The 22,164-nt window shown below is 56.8% G+C and overlaps 1 protein-coding gene across 1 annotated transcript in view; it reads left to right on the top strand.

The window, feature by feature from the left end:
• TIMP2 (TIMP metallopeptidase inhibitor 2) overlaps positions 1-21,511 on the top strand; it is a 51,129-nt gene extending 29,618 nt beyond the window's left edge. Inside the window, exons 2-5 of the mRNA XM_069481760.1 lie at positions 8,184-8,284; positions 9,968-10,076; positions 17,286-17,410; positions 18,632-21,511. Coding sequence (XP_069337861.1) covers positions 8,184-8,284; positions 9,968-10,076; positions 17,286-17,410; positions 18,632-18,829 — 533 coding nt within the window. The 3' untranslated portion in view covers positions 18,830-21,511. The remainder of the gene's footprint in view (positions 1-8,183; positions 8,285-9,967; positions 10,077-17,285; positions 17,411-18,631) is intronic.
• Positions 21,512-22,164: the final 653 nt, after the last annotated feature.

Genomic DNA, 22,164 nt, shown 5'->3' with positions numbered 1-22,164 from the left:
CTCACATTTGGAGGACAGCTTCCCTGTTCCCTGCCTCACTCTGCATTTGCTAGAACCTTCCTTGCATCCCTGCCCTGTGGATCCTTCTCCCCAAACCACAGGGACTCAGGAAGGCTTTGTGGCTGCCCCGGTGTGGGTGGGTCACGCTGTTTGCCCAAGGGGTTTGCAGGGGAACAGCGGTGTTGGGAATGCCTGCTGCCAAGGTCAGCTGTCCACAGGGTGGGCACAGGTGCCAGGACAAGGGGAGCAGGAACAGGGTTTGCCCCTTGATGGCAGCCCCCCGCCCCCCACTGCTGGCCTGGGTGGTTTGGACCTCACCGGGGAGCTGCCCTGGGGGTCGGTCTTCTCTCCTCCTGTCTCTCCCTTCCCCACCCAGCCCAGGGGGGCGGGACTTCAGACGTGGACCTCAAGCGTGTAAGATGATGAGGGAATGGGATCCCCTCTGACCTGCAGTCGTTTTCCAGTGCAACGAGGTTATGTCAAGACTTGGGAAAAGATGTGGCTGGCGTGTAGCCTCTGCCCAGCCCTCTGTCATGGGACAGGGGGCTGATGTGTAGCCTTCAGGGGCAGCTGCTGTGACAGCCAGGCCAAGTTCCTTGGCTGGACATGGGGCTGCACCGGTGCACACCACCCCCACGACCAGCGCAGGGGCTTGTTTGCAAGCGTACGCTAAGGAGGCCTGGGGACACGAGCCGTCCCCAGCTTCAGTTCTCTCCACCTCGGAGCCTGGGGATGCGGGCCCGGGCTCCAGCCTTCACATCACTGTTCCTGTCCCCGAGAATGTCAGCGAGCTGGGTTCAGCCCACAGGCCACATGCCTTAGGGTCCCACGCACAGGCTGGGGCCCCGGACGGTCCGTGCTGATGGGCCTGCAGCGAGGGCCCAGCCCTCGTGTGTTCCTTCCTGAAAACAAGCCAGCGTGGAGAGGAACAGGGACCCACCGTCACACAGCCCTGCCAGCGACAGCACGGGAGGGTCATCTGTCCCACTGGCTTCCGAGCTGTGGCCCCTTCTCAGCCCGGGGCAGGGTCCCTCTCCAAGCTCCCTCTGCCCCTGCCCCTGGCCCGGCTGGGGGTGTGCAGGGCTGAGCTTGGCTCCTCCGCTGGCCTTGGCGGAGACAGTGCGGAGCAGCACTTCCCTCCACAAAGCCACACTGTTCTCAGCAAATCCTCCCAGCATCGGGATGCATTTTTTTCAAATGATTCAGCAGCACGTGAATGGGAAGGGCCAGAGCCCAAGGCTTTGGCACGAGATGCCGCCGGCCCACAGGGAGAAGGGAGGAAGGGTGGCGGGGCATGGGCGTGGGCCAGGGTCCCACGCCGGCTGCAGAGGGAAGGGGCAGGGTCTGGGGGGATCGGGGAGGGCAGCCGGGGGGCCGGGCCGTGAGTGCTGCGGCGTTTCTCTGCACAGCCCAAGCTCTGATGGATGCCGTTCCCCCTCGCTCCTGAGGGGAGCCACGGCAAACGGGCAGGAAGTGGAGATGGGAGAGCTGGTCTCCATGGAGATGGGCATCCAGTGGCCAGCAGCTCACGTGTATGTGCTAGAATCTCCAGCAGTGAGGGAGGGAGCCGAGCTCGTGGGCGGCGTGGCCCAGGCTGCTGCTGCACTGCTGTCCACACCACCGCCTGCACCCGTCACCCCACCCTCCGCCCCGCCCCCCGCAGTCTGCTCTGAGCAGTTCATTCCAGGCATTTCTCACCCTGGCCTGAGTCACGCTGGCCAAGTCTCGTCCTCACCCTGGACAGGCACAGCCCTGCCCCGGGACTTCCCAGGGTGCCCGTCTGTTGGCCCTTTCCCCCTCCCCGAAAGGCCCAGTTGCTGGCTCCTGGGGATGGAGGAGATTTGGGGGACCCGAGGGTGGGTCTGGCCTCTCACAGCTGCGTTGGGGAGGGAAGAAGCCCTCGTTCCCGCCAGCACCGCAAGCCTGTTTTTAATTACCAAGTGACGGCCCCTTTTTTCCTCATTTCCCTAAAAGGAGCGAACTTGGAGGTTTGTTTCACAGCTGACCGAAAGGGGCCGGCCCTGGCAGGGCGGGCTGAGTGCTGGGGAGACCCCATGACTGTCCACTGAGGGCCCCTCGGGTGGGGGGCAGACAGTGTGACCAGAGGCTGCAGGTGGGGCTGGACACACCACGGGCTTCTGGGTGCCAAACCAGCGCTGCCACCTTGCCATCGTGTGACATCTGCTGTCTGCACCCATCTGCATGTGGTCTGTGGGGAGGGGCGTGGCCTCCAGCCTGGGGGGCAGAGCAGGTGTGCAGTGCGTGAGCACGGCCCCCTTTCCGTCTGCCCGGCCCTGGCCGTGCCTGTGGCCGTCTCTGCCCTCTAGTCAGCGAGCTTGGCCGTCCCGGTGCAGAGGTTCGAGTGGTCTGCGCTGTGCCCCCCAAAGCCCAGTGGGATTATTCAGTTCCACGCAAGCACTTAGGGATCCCACAGCAGTCGGAGAGCAGAGCCCCGAAAGAATCACTCTATCACGGCTGTCATAGGGCAGAGCCACACGCTGTCTCCCAGCCGACAGTGTGGACACTAGGAGTGGGGACAGGGGGACCACCTCCCTTTCCAGACCCTGACCTTGGGAGTTTGTGGGCGGCTGGGACGGAGGGGCCCAGGTCCACCCTCACCTGGAGCTTTGGACAAATTAATCAAAACTCATTAGTCAAACAGCCTCAGCCAGGTCAACCGGCCACACGGTGTCGTTACATCCACCCAGGAGGGACAAGAGACTCTCATCCCAGATGGCAGCGCTAGCGGGGGCTTGGCTGACTGCCATTTGAGGGTGTAAATGTCAAAACTCGTGGCACCTCGCTCTTGGAGAGTTGAGACAAAAGGCAGGGACGATAGAGTTCTCCCGAGTAAGCCAGGGACGCCGAGTCTACCTGCAGCCTCGGAGCCTCACCCGGGCGATCAGAGGTCGAGTTTCGTCGGGGAGAGAAAGTGGTTTCATGTATAATTGCTCTGCAGTGGTTGGCGTGTGATCCTACCCCGAGACAAAGTGGCCACAGGACCCCGGAGGACGCCCGCAGCGTGGGCCTGCGGTCACTCCGTGCGCATCTGAGCAACACGAGGCCTTCTCCAGGGCTGGGCTTGGGTGTGGGTGGGTGTCCCCGGGCTGACTTGGACCCCGCCGTGGCGTCAGAATGCCCCCACCCCACCCCTACGAGTGGGGGACCGTGGGCATGTCCCCAGGGCCGTGAGCAGGCTGGGGTGGAGGCCAGTGCTTGCCCCACAGTGCTCGCCCCGTGGACGCCCTCCCAGGCCAAAGTGGGAGCCTGCAGAGAGGCTGGGTGGGCGGGGGTGCCGGTGGCCTCTGGTGACCCTGAGCGCCTCCTCCCAGTTTCTGAGTCAGTGCAGGTGATCCAGGGCAGATTTTGACTTTGTGCTTAGAGGGATGTGTTCCAAGTCCCTGAGATACCCGTACCCCTTCTGGGCAGACAGGTGACTCGGGGGGATAGCGGGCCACCGTGCTGCTCCTGCTGCCTGAGCTCGGCCTCAGCAGGGACGGGGTGTGGGGGACATGCTGGGGCGGGGCCGGGAACGTCCAGAGGTTGGGACTTACCACGCGACCACTTACCTGTGCTCCTGGGTGGGAGCCAGTGCCCTGCAGAGCAGCGAATGGGGACGACCTGTAGGACGGACTGACATGCGTGGCTCGTAGGACTGCTCCGGAGAGCAGCGGCCCGAGACGAGACAATGAAGAGGCTTCAGTGCGTGCGGGACGCGTGAGCTCCCGGGCGGTTTTCTTTCTGGGTCTGACCCCCCCCCCCCCCGTCGAGCGTGGGCACAGCGTGGTCTTATTTTTCCTGGGAACTTCTGTGGACATAGTAGGATTCAAAAGGTGTTGGTGGATATGTGACAGGGACTTGGGGACACAGGACCATGTGATGGTGGCAGCAGAGGGATCGGAAGCGAGAGAACAGGAGAGGAGAGAACGGTGTCTCCGGGGCTGGTCCCAGTTGGGATCTGTGGAGTGTCTGCCCCTCGGCCCACCCTTGGCCACAGCTCTTGCTGGTGACACTGAGTTTTCCGGCAAGTCCCCTCGCTGTTCGTTCCCCACCGAGGACGGCAGCAGGACAGCGCGGCCTCCGTTGGTTTTCCCGGGGTGGCTGTGAGTCTCCAGTCTGAACGTGGCCCATTCTCCTTGGATCGTGTTCCGTGACCTGGATTTCCCACCCAGCCCGTTCTTTTCCATCCCCAGCCTGGCTGGGTGCATGAGGGATCGGTTTTGCAGGCTCCTTGCTGGGGGAAGTGACATCATGTGGTGTCCGCGGCTGGAGGGGTGGGGGCGGGGCTCTGCGGTTACTCGTGCTTTGAATTCAGCCGAGGGCTGTGCGTTCCAGTAGCCGGCATCTGGCAGTGAACGCATCAGCCAGTGTGTCACCCTTGATCTCAAACCCAGATGTGTGTTAACAGCGGAAGGGACAGAAGGAAAATGAAATCCGAGCCGCCGGGGGAGAGGCCACGGTTTCAGGCACAGGCAGCTAGAACAAGCGTCTTTATGAAGACTCCCTCTTGCCGCTGCCTCTGGCTCCTGGGTAGGGGGCGGTGGGGGAGAGCAGCCCACTCCCGGGGGCACGGATGGGACGTGGGCTGAGCCCTGCCGGCGCCCAGCACCAGGCCCTGCACTTAGTAGGTGTTTAGTAAACACGTGTCTGTGCCTTGATTTTAATTTCTTCCCGGATTCTTTGTGTCTCTTTGCTTTCCCCGGCCTTGCTCTTTAAATGGCCTGGAACCCAGGGCCTCCCTCCTATGGAGCAGCCTCCTCGCCCCGGTCCTGGGGGTCCATCCTGGCGCTCACAGTGGCGGCTGTGGCCGCGGGTGCGGGAGTGTCTCCCGGAGGGGTCTCCTCGCCTGCCATCACTGGTCTGTCATCTGTCTTCTTGCCTGGGCCGCGTGCTCCTCAGAGGCAAGGTCCGTCACTGGAGCCTTCGACATGCCGGACCCGCCCTGTACCCCTCTCTCCACCTGCCGCTCTGGGCAGCCGCCCTGGGCAGCCGCCCTGGACGGGCACCTGCTGCAACCCTGCTGTGCCACAGGTGTGTGCCAACCAAAGTGTCCGCGGCCTCCGTCCCTCGTGTCGGGGGTGGTGATGCCGTGGGGAAGGCGTCGTAGAGCTGGTCCTCCTCTGCCTCTCTGGAGTCCCCTCTTCTTCACACGATCTCTCATTTTGCAATGTGAGGGAGGAGGTTCCTACCCCGAATTCCCACCCCAAAGATTCTGAATTCGGTTCCTGGTGGACAGACTGACACAGCCCGGCTGGAGATGGAGGGTCTCAGGCTCTGACTCCCCTTCCCTGGCTTCCGGCTCCTCAGCGCCGGTTAACGCTCTGGTTTAAGGCCCAGAGTCTGCCCCAGGCCCTTGATCCAACCAGTCCCTTCTGACAGCTGGAGAGGGCAGGTGAGTACCTGCAGCCCCGAAGCACAGCGAGCAGCGGGCGCATTAGGAAGCTGCATCCGCTCCAGACGCGGGGAGTCTGCTGGGCGTCGTGAGCGGGAGCGAGCGTCCCTGTACATGAGCGGCGAGATGCATGTCCCAGTCCCCCAGCCCAGGCGTGGGAGAACGTGCCCTGTTCCTCTCTGCAGCACTGTTGCGTTCGCAGTCCTGAGCTGGATGTGCGTTCGTTGCCGGGCACCGCATCCCCATACCTGACCTCTCTAACCCTCAGGAGGTGCAGGGTCTGCTGCTAGAATCTCCATTTCGGACTCCCTGTGAGCACCTGTGGCTCAGCGAAGTCCAGGTTCGCCTCTGAGACCGCACGGCTGGGGCGGCTCACACGGGATCCGTCCTTGATGCCGCAGCTTTCGAATACGGGCCCAGACTCTGCTGGGAGCCTCAGCGGGTTTTGGAAGAGGCCAGTGCATGGACCTTACTGCATGGACTGGGATGGAGCCTTTTGGCTGTTGCGGAGTAATTTTTGCTTATTTTCTGATCACCATTAGTATGTTGGTTGAACTCTTTTTGTGCACAGTAAGCCATTGTGCCACATAGCAGACCACTGAAAACCAGTTCCAGAAAGTTCCAAAAGGCATGCAGAATTCAGTAGACTGTAAAAAAGTCCAGCTTATTGCTCCTTCTGGAACCTTCATTTCCTTCTAATTTTGCTGGTTTGCTTTGCTACCTGAAGAGCAAACTTATGACAAAGTTAATTAGGCATGTTTACTGATTTACGTAAACTTTTTGCAGCATTGCAATAAGGTATATAGATTAGGCAGGTAATAAGAGTGACCAAAGACAAACCTCACCTGAGCCACCAGCCCAGTGTTACTAGGTTCGGCCCAGTTCCATCTGGCTAACATTCTGCAGTTCGAACGCAGCCTCTGCCTGTTAGGACTTTCCAGGGCCCTGAGCAGACAGGTGTACAGGTGTTGACAGCAGGATGAATGAGAGATGGGGAATATACCAAGTGTGGCAGGAGAACAGAATTCCCCAGAGGAAGACAGAAAAGGGCTATTTTAGCTGGGTCTTGAAGAATGTATAGAAGTTCTCCAGGCAGAGAGGGGCAGATGGCATTTGGGGCAGAGGAAACTTGCCTGTTCAGAAGCATGGATGTATCTGGGCCTGTTCAGGGCAGGGGAGTTTTGTGGACTGGAGGACCCGCAGGAGCAGGGCTCGGAGCTGTTGGGCCACAGGCGCCAAGGCAACCGGCTGGCGTCAGGGTGCAGGGTCTCGTGTTCTAGGCGAAGGCAGTGGGCAGCCAAGAAAGATGTTTGGGCTGGAAGGGACATGAGTATAAAAAGACAACTGGTGGCAGTGGGTGAGATGATGGTTTCTGGTTGGGGAGGGGACACCGGGCGGCATCTCCTAGATGTGGCTTTTTAGGGTGAGGCCTGGCTTGGCCTGGGAAACAGGAACCTGTGGCCTCGGCCCATCATGACTCAGCTCCAACAGAAGAAATAAGAATGGGGTTTGGGCCTGGGTGGGGCGGTGGGGCTGTGGCGTGGGGCTCTGGTGCGGGGCTCTGGTGCCAGGCTGGGATCCCAAGAGAGCATTTCTGGGGCCTGTGGGGCTGGACGCAGGTAGAGCACCCAGGAACCTGGGCCTGCCTGCCTCTGTGGGAAAACACAGCCCCGGCCAGGAGTTTCCAAGAGACTTGAGCTGAGCACTTGGGGCTGGGACTGGGAGGCTTCTTGGAGCCTGGTGCTGTCTGTTCCTTACCTCTTTCTCGTGCTCATATCCACACTAACATAGCACTTACCCAGGGTGACCCTGCACCTCCGAGTTTTGGAGGGCAAAGCTTTTAAAGCCATTAAAACCGGCTGTGCCCCAGCTGATAAGCCTTGGAACGGAAAAGGGAGGGCCCTACCCCGAGCCGCCCAAGTGATGGAACAGAGTCCTGGCTTAATTGCTAGTAGAGAGCCCCGTGGTGCACGGCCCATCAGCAGCTGCAGGCTCCAGAACATTCCAGAACCTTCCCAGCCCAACCTCTTCGCCCTTTCCCACCTTTGGTTGTGGCCGGGCTCCTCCTTCTGTTTGACCTCCCTCCTCAGCATCTGTCCCTTAGGTCTGCCAGCTAAGCTGGCCGGCGTCTCCTAACTGGTATGCACATTCTGACCCTGCCCCATCCGCCCCCAGTGGAATTTGTGTTGCTTCAAAGAATCACCCTTAGGACATTTCCTGAGGAAACTTTCAGGACAGATGAGGAGGGCAGCTGGATAGACCTTTTAGATGTAAATATGCCGAGCCCCTTTAAGGTTGGCAGCGACCCCCTGTCCTCAGCCCGAAATGGCCTGTTTGCCCGTAGGCTGTGGGTGGGTGTGGTGGGAACGTCCACCCTTACTGAGTGCTGGGCTGCGGGCCTGGTCATCTGTGTGTCTGCTTCCCCAGCCAACACACACGCACTGGGGAGAGTGAAAAACAGCCCCAGAGCACTCATGCGTGACATTGTGACAGGCTTTGGTCAAGACAGTGACTGTCCCCCACTGGCACCAACACCACCCTGGTCATGAGCTGCCAGCAGGCCCCTGTCCACCAGGAGGATTCTCGGGGAAGGGGAAGGAGTGCCAGGGCGTTGTCTGTCCACTCTCAGGAGTCAGATGCCACTCGGGGCTGGGGTTACCCTGTCCCTGGTTCCACAGCTGGGAGGTGAGGGTGGCCTCACCTCCCACCTCGCAGCGGCCCCGGCCCCCAGCGCCTCCCGAAGGACCCGTGCTCGGGAACCCCCCTCACCTCTGGGCCTTGTGTGTTGCAGTGATCAGGGCCAAAGCGGTCAGCGAGAAGGAGGTGGACTCTGGGAATGACATTTACGGCAACCCCATCAAGAGGATTCAGTACGAGATCAAGCAGATAAAGGTAAGGTGACCACTGCCGTGGGGGCTCGGGGGCTGGGCAGAGCCTGGGTCCCTGGAACACGGCCCGGCCACCTGGGGGGCAGAAATTTGGTCAAGCCACAAATAGATCTCATCTTCCTGAACCCGTACACGCCTGAGAAGTCCTGTGACAATGGTGTGTTCCCGGTGACTTCCTTGTTTGAGAAACGCGTTACCTTCATTTGGATGGGCGATACATCTGCGGCGTGGCCTCTGCTTGAAGTCACCAAGTTCACCATTGTGTCCATGGAATGTTCTGTGGCGCCTCTCTGCGGCTGAGCCATGGGGGGTTGGAAGGCTGTGTGGGGGACTTGGTTGTTGCCCCTGGGAGCCCCCAGCTGGTGTGAGTGTCACCTGGGTCCCCTAGGATACAGCGTGTGGTCCACACCTGCCCGCTTTGCATTAAGTTCTAAGAGGAGGGATTTGGCAAAAGGAGGAATCCTGTGGCCAAGTGTGTTGGTGAAGCTTCCAGAAAGTGGGAAGGGAAGGGAGAGTGGCTGGGCCAGTTGCTGAGAAGACGAGATGTCAGGTGGGAGGGGGCTGCAGGCCGAGGGGAGGAGGGTGGGCACCTGTTAGTTTTCTCAGAGCGTGTCCGTGTTCGGGGACATGGGAAGAACGCGTGTGAGAGGGAGACAGAGCGGGCAGAACGTGGTGAGCAGGACCCCGCACGGGGCGTGAGGCTGATGCTGCTGTCGTTGACGATAACGAACTTGGTCTATAGGGAGAAGAAAATTCTAGCTTCCAGGTGGAGGGACAGCTCTGTACATGATAGTTGTCACCACCCATATTTAATTTTGTCACAAAAATAAAAAGCAATAGAAAATGAAGGTTACCAGAAGGTCAGTGGAATGCTCAATTGTCACACCCATGTCACTTAAGCGGGTGACCTCGTCTCTCAGTGCCTGAGTCTCTTGACTGATGAAGCAGGAAACGACCTGCTCTGACGACCTCATCAAGGGATGGTGACAAAGCAGGTGTTAATGCCACGGAAGCGCTTTAGCCTTTTGGAGAGTGATGTCATTTAATACGGCATCGGCGACCTCGCTTGGTACGCACTGGAGTGTAGCTCTGGAAAAGCTGGTTGGTGTGACATTGGGGATGATGCTGCTCGGTGGGGTTTGCTCACTGCCACCCTGGAAAGGAAAGAAAGCGCCCGAGTGCGGGGAAGATGCTGTCCTTCACCCGGCAGCAGGTGTGTTCCAGAGGCTGTAAACAGCTCAGATGTTGAGAAGTGCAACCTCCCTGGCCCACGGGTGACATCCTAGTTCCAGGGGTGCCTCTCCGCTCTCGTCCCCATCAGGCAGGCAATGCGTCATCACAGTTCCTGGAACCACGCAAAGGTCGTGGTCCTCCGTGGTGGGCCAGAATCACGAGGGGGTGCACAAGCCCCTCCCCAGAGATTCTGAAATGACCTCGTCGTGGTGCAGAAGTATAGTTGTGGGGCAGGAGTACAGTCTGAGAAAGTCCCCTCCAGGTGACGGGTTGTGCCCACACCAAGCTGTTGAGGGACTACAGACGATCACTTAGGAGTGGGAACGGTGGCCTCTGATCCCCGGGTCTCGCACTTCTCTGACTTCCTCCGTGTCGGCAGCACCGTGGGGCGGGGCGGGCCGCCGTGATGTTCTGGGGCCATCTCCGCTTAATCTCCTCTTCCTTGTCTTTCCAGATGTTCAAAGGGCCCGAGAAGGACATAGAGTTTATCTACACGGCCCCCTCCTCGGCAGTGTGTGGGGTCTCGCTGGACGTCGGCGGGAAGAAGGAGTATCTCATCGCAGGTGTGTCCGAGCGCAGGTGTCGTCCCCTGGCTCCCGGCGTGGGGGGCAGGTTAGCTTGAGGGACCGCCAGGCGGGGGACAGAGCCCTGCCACCGTGAGCAGTGCTGTTCGGAAGTCTCGGGCCCTCCCTGCCATCTCCCGTCAGGGAAGCCCGGTGGGCCTTCACCTCCCTGCCGGTGGTGTTCCTCTTGTTAGAACCGTGTGACTCGATGGGAAGAAACAAAGTAAAGCAATGTGCTTAGGGAATTTCAGATTGAAAAAAGGTGAATGCTTTTGCCTTTTTTTTTTTTAAGACAGGGTCTCACTCTGTCACCCAGGCTGGAGTGCAGTGGTGTCATCATAGCTCACTACAGCCTCCAGCTCCTGGGCTCAAGTGACCCTCCTGCTACTTTGTGTCTGACCTCTTAGAAGTAGAATTATAGAGTGTTCGTCCTCTGTGTCCGGCTTATTTCACTTAGCTTAATGTTTTCAAGGTTCATTCGCGTTGTAGCGTGTGTCAGAATTTCCTTCCTTTTTAAGGCTGAATAATATGTCACCGTATGGCTATAGTGCATTTTGTTTATCATTGCATCTCTTTTTTTTTTATATATATTTTTATTCTTAAATAAGTTATTCCTTTACTTCTTCCTACCACCTCTCTGCCTGCTCAGCCGGGCTGCTCCCCAGGCGTGCGGACAGGAGTCTCCACCCTGGCACTGCCGGCGTTCTTGGTTGTGGGGGCTGTCTCAGGCATGGTAGGTAGGATGTTTAGCTACATCCCTGGCCTCCACCCATTAGATGCCATAGCAGCCCCCCCCCCAAGATGTGGGGTCTCCAGACATGGCCAGAAGTCCCTGGTGAGGGGCGGATTGCCCTGGTTGAAAACCACGGGCCTAACAGAACGTTTGCGGTGGTGGGAATGGTCCGTGTCTGCACCATCCGGCGTGGCCAGCGCAGCTCAGGAACTGAATTGTAAATTTTATTTCATTTCAATTAATTTGAATTTGAATGCAAACAGCCACATGTGGCTGGCGGCGACCACACTGGACACGACTTTCTCAGACGGTTAAAGAGTGTTACTCCCCTCTTCCTAGGGGAAGCAGGAGTCGGATCACAAACTTAAGAAAAAGGAAGAGCCAAGACTACTACCCTAGACTGGCCCTATGTCTTGTTCCAAGATCCAAACTTAATTATAAACGTAAACTCTGAATCCAGATATCCGTGATTTGGGGGATTGCCTTCTGTCTTAGGGTGTATGTACCTTTTTTCTCTTCCATTGAGAATATTTAGAAACCAAGACACACTCAGCGGCGCCTGCCAGGTGCCCGGCCCTGTGTTAAGAGCAGTGGGAGATTCCAGAGGAGTCTTTGGCTCCTGTATCCGGGGCTGCACGAACATTCCCGCTGGGGGAGCGGAACGTAAGTCAGAGAAAGGAGGCAGGTTTCGTTGTGGAGCATCGTGACTGGTGAGCAGGTGCTTAGAAGGTCCAAGGGCCCAGCAGACTGACGGTTGGGAGCAGGTGTCGACCTTGGCCGTGGATGGGAAGGGGGTCACTGCAGGGAGGGGGGGACCCAGATGGCCTCTGTTGTCTCCCCTTGGGGAACGTCCTTCCTCCCATCCTCAAAATGCTCATAGCAGCTGATTCCCTGGGGATCTTGGCCATCAGGACTTCTGTTCTTCTCCTTGGGGATTTTTTTTTTTTTTTTTTTTTTTTTGTTGAGACAGAGTCTCACTTTGTTGCCCAGGCTAGAGTGAGTGCCGTGGCGTCAGCTTAGCTCACAGCAACCTCAGACTCCTGGGCTTAAGCGATCCTACTGCCTCAGCCTCCCGAGTAGCTGGGACTACAGGCATGCGCCACTATGCCCGGCTAATTTTTTCTATATAGATTTTTAGTTGTCCATATAATGTCTTTCTATTTTTTAGTAGAGACGGGGTCTCGCTCTTGCTCAGGCTGGTCTCGAATTCCTGACCTCGAGCGATCCACCCGCCTCGGCCTCCCAGAGTGCTAGGATTACAGGCGTGAGCCACCGCGCCCAGCCCTCCTTGGGGATATTGGGAGATTTTTTCCTTCTTTTTCTTACGCATTTCTGAACTTCCTGATGAGTTTTATTGTGGGCATCTTTCTTTTAACAGCTTTATTGAGATGCGACTCACACACCATTCAATTTACCTATTGAAAATCTGCAGCCCAGTGGTTTTAGTATATTGAGAATTGCGCAGCCATCACCACGGACGGAGAGACGCTGCACCCTGCAGCCGTCACCCTCCTAAGCCCCTTCCTCCCCCACGCCCGGCCCCGCACACGCACCGATCTGCCTCCATCCCGTCGGCTTCCCTGTTCCAGACTTTCACACGCATGGAATCGTGCCACACGTGGTCTTTGTAACTTGGCTTTCTTCACGCAGCATGTTTCAGGGTTCGCCCGTGTGATACCATGTGTCAGCATTTTGTTCCCTTTTATGATAGCAACATTCCGTTGTGCGGCTAGGGCACATGTTGTTTATCTGTTCATCATTTCCTGGGCATCTGGGTTGTTTCCACCTTTCTGCTATCATGCCTAAGGCCACGGTGAACGTCTGCGTACGAGCTTTTGCAGGGACGTTCTTATTTTTCTTGGTGTGTCCCTAAGAGTGGAATTGCAGTGGCCCGAGGTGACTCTGGGTTTATAATCACTGACTGGGGAGCTGCCAGCGTGTTTCCCAGAGCAGCTGCACCATTTTACATTCCCAGTATCTATTAGTTTTACAATAAGAAAAATAAAATAAAATGGAACGGAGTCAGGGGACCAAATCACGCATGGTGCAGAGATCTTACACGCTAACTGATGCCACTGGTGCCATCGTAATAACACGGAGACGGCAGCGAGCTGGCGCAGTCGCGTGGCGCACACAGTGGCGTGTGGCGTGGGTGCAGGTGTCAGTGTCTGGGGCCTGCTGCGGCACGTGCAGGGGGACAGCCTCGAAGGTCTGCGGCGTGTCGGCATCTACTGCATTGCCTTTTTAATACTTTCCTATATTTGCTAAACTTCACAAAATTTTTGCATTTTATGAAATAAAATGATCATAAAAATAAGATCTGGAGAGAAGATATAGGCGACAGAACCTTCCGTGGTGCAGGGAACTGGCTGTCCTGACACATCCACGGCTTCTGGTTTTCTGCATCGTCTTTTGTCCCCGTCCCTTCGCAGCACCCAGTAAAGCCAGAGCCTTGGGGCCCAGCTCCGGCTCCTCACACTGCCCCCCAGGGGCAGCCCGGCCAAACTGCAGGGCCACGGAGCTCAGGAAAGGAAGGAGGGCCTGTCCCGCTCACAGGTGGATTCCTGGGTGGTCAAGTGACCTTGGCCTGGGCCAGCTGCCACCCCTAGGCACACCCAGCTGAACCCACACCCACGCTCTGTCGCCCATGGCTCGGGCACCTTCCTGTTCATGGGAGTCCCTTTTCCTGGGCACTAAGAGGCAGGTGTTTTCCAAATGCTTTTCATGCAGATTCCATTCGACCCCTCCCTGTCATAAAGGTGCTATCTGCATCCCCGTTTTACAGCAGAGGAAGCCGGAGCGGGAGACGTTTGCTCCGGGTGCAGTGGCTGTGCGCTGGGCCCCCCTGCCCTGGCTGGAGAGCCGGTGGTTAAACTTTTAGTTTTTCAGCTGGGTGCAGTGGCTCACACCTGTAACCCCAGCACTTGGGGAGGATGAGGTGGGGTCGGAGGGACCGGGCCGAAGCCCTGGCAGTGTGGCAGGGGCCAGGCCTCCTGCGGGGAAAGCTCCCCTCTGTAGCAGCTGCTGATTTCTGCAGTCAAAATACCCCCGTCCTGGCTGATTTCCAGATGCCAGCTTGACATCGACTAGCTCACAAAACTAAAAAAAAAAAAAAAAGCCTCAAACTCCTGGGCTCAAGCGATCCTCCTGCCTCAGCCTCCCAAATAGCTGGGACCACAGGTGCTGCCACCATGCTCAGCTAATTTTTCTATTTTTTGTAGAGATGGGGTCTCACTGTGTCGCCCAGGCTGGTCTCGAACTCCTGGGTTCAAGGGATCCTCCCGCCTCATCCTCCCAAAGTGCTGGCCAAACTGCGTACTCACACAAGTGGAGTCAGACGTCTCTGCGTGGCCGACTTGTTTCACTCAGCATAATGCGCTCAAGCTCCACCCATGTTGCAGAATGCGTCAGAATTTCCTTCCTTTTTACGTGCATATATTTTTAAGTTTTCAAACTAGATGATGTTTTTCTCAGTTGAACCCTATGTATGTTTCCGTACTGTTAACATTTCCATTAACTTTACCGCCCGGACACTCCTGTCTCCACGAGGCGCTGGGAAGTTCGATGATGCTGTAGATTTAAAGCTGCCCATGGCAACAGTTCCTTGTCAGGAGAAGATGGAAGGTGACACAGTGAGATGCCCACGTGGGGGCTCGGAAAGCACACCTGCTTGAGTTTGCACCTGTGCTCTGACACCTGACCAGCTGGTGTGCTTCGCTGGGTGACTTTAACTGTCTGTGCCTTCTGCGCCCATCAGTGGACGGGGACGATGACAATAGCGTCTGCCCCACGAGGTTGTTGGGATGCTGGGTCTCTTGGTTGGGGCTTACTCGGGGGTAGCTAATAATTTTATTTCTAAATTAGAGGTGGCAGTGACGTGCACATGTAGCACGGCATGAATGAGAAGCTAATGAGTTGGGGTGGAATCGTAGCTGAGATCTAAGAAGAGCCAGGTTAGCGCGCAGCAGAGTGAGTGAGAAGGTTCTGCCGGAAGGGTATTCATTGCCCCCTTGGTTTGGAGACGAAGGGTCCTAAGTAGGATGCTGTCATTGAAAGATTCTGAGATGGGTGTGGTTGGGACAGTTTGATGTCCTCATTGCTCCATTTTGAGGACCGTTCCTTGGGCCACTCCACCATGAGACCACCTGCCCATAGGCCGGCGGACTCGTCACATCTGCTCCTTACTTCATCCCCTCTCCTCGGGACGGGCAGCAGGGGTGAGGTCATTATGGCAACGGTGGCTGACTCACCCCACCGCCAGAGGAGCCGCTGTAATCTGACTTCTTTCCCAAGCTCGTCAGATGACTCCAGATTGAATCCGAGGCGCAGAACCTAGATCCGCTTCGCCTGCAGTCCAGATGGGCCCCTCTGCCACGGCTAACCAGAAATCACAGGGCGCAGCGAGCCGCTCAGCCAGCGCTGGCTGCGGCCGTGGTGACCACATGGCCTGAGGCAGACCACCCCCTCTTGGGCTGGTGACTCAGCTTCACATGTCGAGCCGGGCACCGTGAGACCCGTGTTTGGGAACTCTTATGGAGCTGGCCCTGTAATTTTCTTCTTCAGTCTTCTTCTCCGAGAGGAAAAATAAACACAGAACCCTCAGTTACAAATTTTAATTAATTCCTGTTTTTCTATATCCAAGACTCATGCTTCGCTTTTCTCCAAGACAGACAGAAGGAGAATGTTGCGGCAGATGCTCGTGTCACGTGTGCCCAGCAAGTCTTAATTATACTAAACAGGGTCTTTTAACGTTCTGAGATGCTGCAGCATTGATACGTGACAACCAAGGTGCACGTTGGCCCGGTAACCGGGGCCACTGAAAAGAGACAATTTGCATTTTGTCTCCACTTCCTGCTGTTAATGGAAGCTTGACTTGGTGGTGACAGGCCAAAAGGGAAGATGGCAGAGAAAGACAAAATATGAAGCAAATTGTTAGAACAGGGGCCCTGTGTCATCAGTGTACTTTTATTGAGCAACTACTATGCAGATACAAAAGGGTTAAGACACAACGCTTACCTGTCAAGCTTACTGTTAGTACCTGTTCAAGGAGCCAGGTGCATCATAAAGGCAGGTAAGAACAGAGTGGGGCACGGATGCTCGTCAAGTGACGCAGGAGGAATGGCCGTAGAAGTTTGGAGGCGCAGCCAGACTAGAAACTGAGCCTGTGTGTGACGATTCATGACCGGGCAGGGCAGGGCGGGGCCACAGCGCACCTGCACAGCGCTCAGGGCAGAATGAGCCAGGAGGCAGGAACGAGGGCCCTGCCATCTGTCTGCTTCACTCCTTCCTCATCCACGCCGAACTCACAGAAAATAGCTGCAGATCTAGGGAAAAAAGCCAAATATCTGTTTTTGAAGTGTTTAAGGCCACCCGAACCCTTGCCTTTTAAGTTATAGGATTCAGAATAAGTTCTCTGCGGTCATCCTGCTTCTGGGTCCTCTTCTCTGGGACGTCTCGCACGCCTGGACATCACACACGCCTGAACAGGGGCGGTCCAGACAGAAGCAGGAGCGTCAGGGAGTCTGCAGGGCGAATGCAACGTGCCGGCACCACGACGTCACCCGGGCCTGCTGTGTGCCTCGGGCAGGCCAGGCCGTGTTTCCCAGGGCAGCAGGTCCCAGTTCTGTCTGTTCGTGACGAGGGCTCGGGGGACAAGCTGCGTCATTACTTCGCTGAGCCCTATTTCTATTAATATCAGTGGATTGTCCGTGGCCAGTGCTGGGGCTGAGATCATTAAGTCGGTTGCCCTGGGGCTTTGTCAAGCGCAGGTGCCCGGGGCACCGCCGGAGGCTCCGTCTGCTTCTCAGGGACGTCGGCCTCTGCCGGAGCTCGTCACCCGGCACTTGTGTCTCCGCAAGGTGCCATCATAGCAGGAGGGATGAGTTTTTACATGACCTCCATGGCCATCATTGGGTTGTCGTTCTCTGGAACACACGTGTTTGTTTTTCTCCTGCATGGATCACGCCAAGGCTGTCGCCAGTGTCATATCTTCAGCGAAGGGAGGGGGCTGCATCGGGAGCCTGGGGTACGGGAAACGCACAGCACCCCGTCCTGCGCGATGCAGCAAGTTCAGAGCGGATTTCTAATGTTTAACAATTCCTTGTTTTTGCTATTCGTGATGGAAAAACACAGAACTGTAAGTTCAACGTCAAATAGGAGAAATGCCCGAGAATAACTATTTAGTGAAAAAAAGAGGAAACGGTGCAGTCTGTGTACCATACGAGCTTTGGTACGTGAGTACCGGGAGGAAACGTATCAAAATACTGGCTGTAGCTAAAGAAAACAGGGAATTTCTTCCTGGGTTGTTTCCTACACTTTCTAAGTTTTGCACAGTGAAAGTGCATTATTTAAACTTAGAATAAACCGTCCACGGGATTGTTAGAACTGAATCCCAACCCCCGCGCCGCACCCAGACGCAGGCGGCGGGTGGAGGGTCTGGTTGCTCGCCCTGAGCTGGCCGTGCTGTCTCTCCTCAGGAAAAGCCGAGGGGGACGGCAAGATGCACATCACCCTCTGTGACTTCATCGTGCCCTGGGACACCCTGAGTAGCACCCAGAAGAAGAGCCTGAACCACAGGTACCAGATGGGCTGCGAGTGCAAGGTAAGCGGGACCTGCCCCCGGGCTCCGCCCTGTCGCCGCAGCAACGACTGCGGTTCTGTCCCCGGCTTTCCAGGGCCTCTCGGTCCACTGGGTCCTGGCAAGGGACGCCCTCCCCGGGGCGAGGCTGTCTAGCGGGTGGCAGAGCCTTTGGCTCCCGGTCCCCGGACAGCCCTGAGAGGCAGTTCTGTCAAGGGATGATTGCGAGGTGACAATCTGAGGGTCAGCGCACAATCCGCCCGTGTGGCCTGTAGCTTCCAGGAAAAGGAACTTCATGGGGAGAACGCGGTCCTGTCATTATTTTTCTGCAGATGCATGCGTGCAAACACTTGTGTGCCTCGTGAGAGAGCACCGCAGGTGTGACACTTTTCCCAACATTCCAGACATTTCCACACATGGGTCCGTGTCAATGTGGGGTCTGTGTGTTGAGAGCACCAGAGACGCCCGCCTCTCTTCTCCAGCTCCCGCGGGGACTGCGCCACGCAGCGTCCCCGGTGCCGGCACTCGACCGGCTGTGGGAGGCGAGAGCGCCTCAGGCTCGGGTCACAAACCTGCCACCACCACCGTGCCCCGCCCCCAGGAGCACTGCCGAGCAGCACCCCCGTGTTACCGGAAGTGAGCCTGGGACCCGGCGGTGCTGCCCCTCGGCGGCCTCTTTCTCTTGTGACCGCCTCCAGCCCGCGCCTGGCACGTTCAGAGCGGGAACTCCCAACTCGTAGCCTCCAGAACACCTCTGTGCTCAGCGTGAGATCAAACACCAGGTCCTTCCTTCTTCCTTACACGGCCACGGAGGCGGCCACCCTCTTGTGGCCTTGGGTTCCTTTGCTGAAATGCTAGTTGCCACTGCCCTCGAGGCTTGGGCTGGAGGGCCAGGTGCGGGCCGGTTCTCTGGCTCCCGGGAACTTAGGGCCGTTGGTACTGCCACGCGCCCGGGAGGGCGAGGCCAAGCGGGAGCCCCGCCGTGCTCAGGGAAGGCAGACCGGAGGGCCCAAAGCGGGGGCCCCTGTAGCAGTTACAGGTGCAGAGGTGGGTGGGTACAGGGGCGGGGGGTGCACAGGCTTCGTGCCCGGCCCTGCTCCCCCAGGCAGCCCACCGGCTCCTACACGGAGAGCTTGCAACTCAAGAAAGGGTGCTGTCCTCGAACACGGTGGGCAGGCACACCGCTAGGTTTGGGAGACGGCCCCAAGCGGCCCCAACTAACCCGCGTCATGTGCCCCTTTCTAGATCACACGCTGCCCCATGATCCCCTGCTACATCTCCTCCCCGGACGAGTGCCTCTGGATGGACTGGGTCACGGAGAAGAACATCAACGGGCACCAGGCCAAGTTCTTCGCCTGCATCAAGAGAAGCGACGGCTCCTGTGCGTGGTACCGTGGGGCGGCGCCCCCCAAGCAGGAGTTTCTTGACATCGAGGACCCATAAGCAGGCGACAGCATCCCTGTGGCCGATTGAAAAGCCTCCAAGGGTTTAGACTGGTCCAGCTCTGACATCCCTTCCTGGAAACAGCATGAATAAAACAGTCATCCACGCGGGTCCAAATTAGTATGATTCCGCCCCCACCCCATTTTCCTTTTAGACACGGTTGTGGGTCTGGAGGGAGAGGCGGGCCCAGGCCCCCCCCCCACTCCCTCTGCAGCCTGGCACTGTGTCCTGGTCTCCGGTGCTGGGGTGCAGGCGGGGACAGGACACACGGACTCCCTCCTGGGCCCTGCCTTGGCACCGCCGAGGATGCCGGGCAGGCAGCACCGTGCGGGCCTGGTTAGGGCAGAGCCAGGAAATGTGCATTTTGCAGAAATGTTTGAGGGGTTGTTGAGAGACTGTGTAGCAGGCCTACCAGGTCCCTTTCACCTGAGGGGGCGTGTCCCTCATTTCTGCAGCTGCCACACCTCTGCCCCAGGTAGCATTGCTGTCCCCTTGCAAGTGCCCCCATCTCCCCTGTGCCCACCAGGGACTCCCAGCACCTGTGACTCCCCCAAGTCCAGGAGCAGCCCCGGAACCAGTGGCCTGTTCTTGAAGGAGCCCCACTTAATCCCGTTAACCCACAGAGCCCAGCGGGAGCCTCTCTCCGGGCCGTGGAGAGATGTGGGAGCGAGAGGCCTCACTGAGCCATGTTTCAGCTTCAGCCACCTCCTGTGGGTCCCCCCAAATGCCCCGCCGCAGGGGGGTCTGTGAGATCCTGTCCTGGGGGCAGGCATCTGGGGGTCGAGAGGCTGCCCTTACAGTTCCCTCCTGAGCTTCCGAGCGCTCCTGCTTCCTCCCCTGCTGGCATCAGGCGTCTGGATGGGGTCGCACGGCTTTGCTTTGCCCGGGGTTGTGCAGGGCCGGTGGCAGGGGCTGGCTGTGCTCCCCGCTCACAACCTGAGGACAGAAAAAGCTGGGGCTCACTGTGCCCCGACAGGGTTAGTAGAATCAGCCACCGTTCTATGCGTGGATTTCTGCAGGTGACGTTAGCCAAGCATATTAAGAAGTCCGACCTAGGAAGGGAAAAATTTTGGAGGTAGGTGGCTCTGGTGACACCTCACTTCTTCCTGAGCCTCCAGGTCACTACAGCCTGTGTTAAGAGACATCTCATTTCTTTAAAGGTGAATTCTCAGATAACACGTGAACTGAGTTGCAGGTATACCAACTTCTGTTTGTAATCCTTGTCTTACAAAGATCACCCGGTTAAGAAACTTCTTAGGGAACCTCTGTGTTCTCTAAGGATGGTTTTCTGATGCCAGTAAAGTGGGAGTTAAGATAGGCAGAACTTCCTCAATAATGCTAAAGATAATCTCTTTTTTCCTCCTACCAGTGTTATAAAGATAAACTGTTCTGAGGACACACGTGCACATTATGCTAACATGCACACACGGGGGCACCCACACGCGTGCACACACGCACACACGGTGAAACCGAAGTCGGGCAGCCTGTGAGTGGTCCTTCTGCAAAATGCTTCCCAGTCTTCTCAGCCTGCTCTATTCTGCAGCGACCCCAAAGCAACTGTAAGACTCCTGACCCCCGGGTGGCATGTCGCCCTCGTGCCCGCACGGGACCCGGTCAGCACAGATCTCGATGACTTCCCTCTCTGGGGCGGGCTGGGGACGACCCAGGCATCAGCCCCTGCCCCGAGGGCGTTTCATGCTGTGTAGTAGTAAGAAGTTGGTGAGATGTCATAATGGACCAGTCGTGTGATTTCAGTATATACAACACCAGACCCTCCAATCAATATGACACCCCACCCCCGTTCGCTTCCTGTATGGTGATATCATATGTAACATTTACTCCTGTTTCTGCTGATTTTTAAGATGTTTCGGTTTGTTTTTGACATCCGCTGTAATCACCCCTGTGCTGTGTTTTATTCCCCGTGGTAGGCGTTAGACTTGCACTTTTTAAAAAAAGGTTTCTGCGTCGTGGAAGCGTTTGGCCCAGAGCGGAAGGGGCGGCGTGGTCGCCAGCCTGTGACGGTGGATTCCTTCGGAGCTTTTCTGTAGTTCTTGGAGTAGCTTTGCCTTTTTCCCACCTCCCACCTTTGGTTTTCTGGTTCAAATTATTACAAAGTAAAGGATCTTTGAGTAGGGTTCTAAAAGATGGTCTTTATATTTGATCCACGCACATTGGTCTTCTAACCATGCTGAGCAGAAAAAAACAAACAACAGATCAAGATGAAGTGCCTGGTGGCAGCTGAGAGATGGAGCCACTCAGATACCTTCACAGTAAATGACTGCAATATAGATACAGTCTGAGCAGGACCACGCAGCGCCGTTTAATTTATGTTACATTCTAAGCGCTGCTCCTTCCTCCCTCTGTTCTTTTCATCCTGCAAGCAACTCAAAATATTTAAAATAAAGTTTACATTGTAGCTATTTTCAAATCTTTGCTTGATAAGTATTAAGAAATATCGGACTTGCTGCCATAATTTAAAGCTTTGTTGATTTTGTTTGTTTTTGTTTGGATTTGGGGGGGCGGGGGGAGCAATGTGTTTATGCTGGAGTATGAAGTCTGAGACCTTCCCGTGCTGGGAACACATTGAGAGTTGTTGGAAGTCGACAAGCAGACTGCGCATGTCCCTGATGCTTTGTATCATTCCTGAGCGATCACTCGGTCCACGGACAATAAACAGTATTATCAAAGAGACCGTTGCCTCTCTCCGCATCACTGTGTCCGGCGTTTGAAGCTGCCGCTTTGTAGCTCACCAGTGGGATGAGGGCTGGGCACGGTGGCTCCCTCCTGTAAATCCCTGCACCCTGGGAGGCCGAGGTGGGAGGATGGCTTGAGGCCAGGAGTTGGAGGCTGCGGTGAGCTATGATGACACCACTGTACCTCAGCCTGGGTGACAGAGCTTTGTGTCTTTAAAAAAAAATGTGAGCCCCTGCATGCAAAGAAGCTTGTCCCATCTGGGAAGGGGGGTGTCCCCATGTCCTCTAGAGAAACAGAGGCCTGGGTGCTCTGAAGCAAGTGTGGGCCGCAGCAGAGACCGAAGCACACAAAAGTGAATGTGGTGTCCTTTGGTGTAAGAGGTAGTAGCCTATGACAGCGTCTTCTCCCTTCTGCAGGTGCCTCCAGTGTTTGTTAGGGAGCATCCCAACATCCACAGCCGTAGAGAGAGACAGAGCCACGCGCTCCTCTCTTGGCTTTGACGGCGAGTGGTTGGTGGCGGCCTTCGTCCTTCTGTGCCCACGCCTGCTCCCCAGCCACCCTGCTGGAGATCATTTGGAAGGAGAAATTCCAGGCATCAAACAGTTTGATTTGTAAATATTTCAGTACATACAGCTAAAAAT

This window comes from Eulemur rufifrons, chromosome 9 (genome assembly GCF_041146395.1).
Source record: "Eulemur rufifrons isolate Redbay chromosome 9, OSU_ERuf_1, whole genome shotgun sequence".
In the NCBI taxonomy this organism is placed as follows: domain Eukaryota; kingdom Metazoa; phylum Chordata; class Mammalia; order Primates; family Lemuridae; genus Eulemur; species Eulemur rufifrons.
The sequence above is the reverse complement of the archived record's forward strand: the minus strand, read 5'-3'. Positions and strand labels throughout refer to the sequence as shown.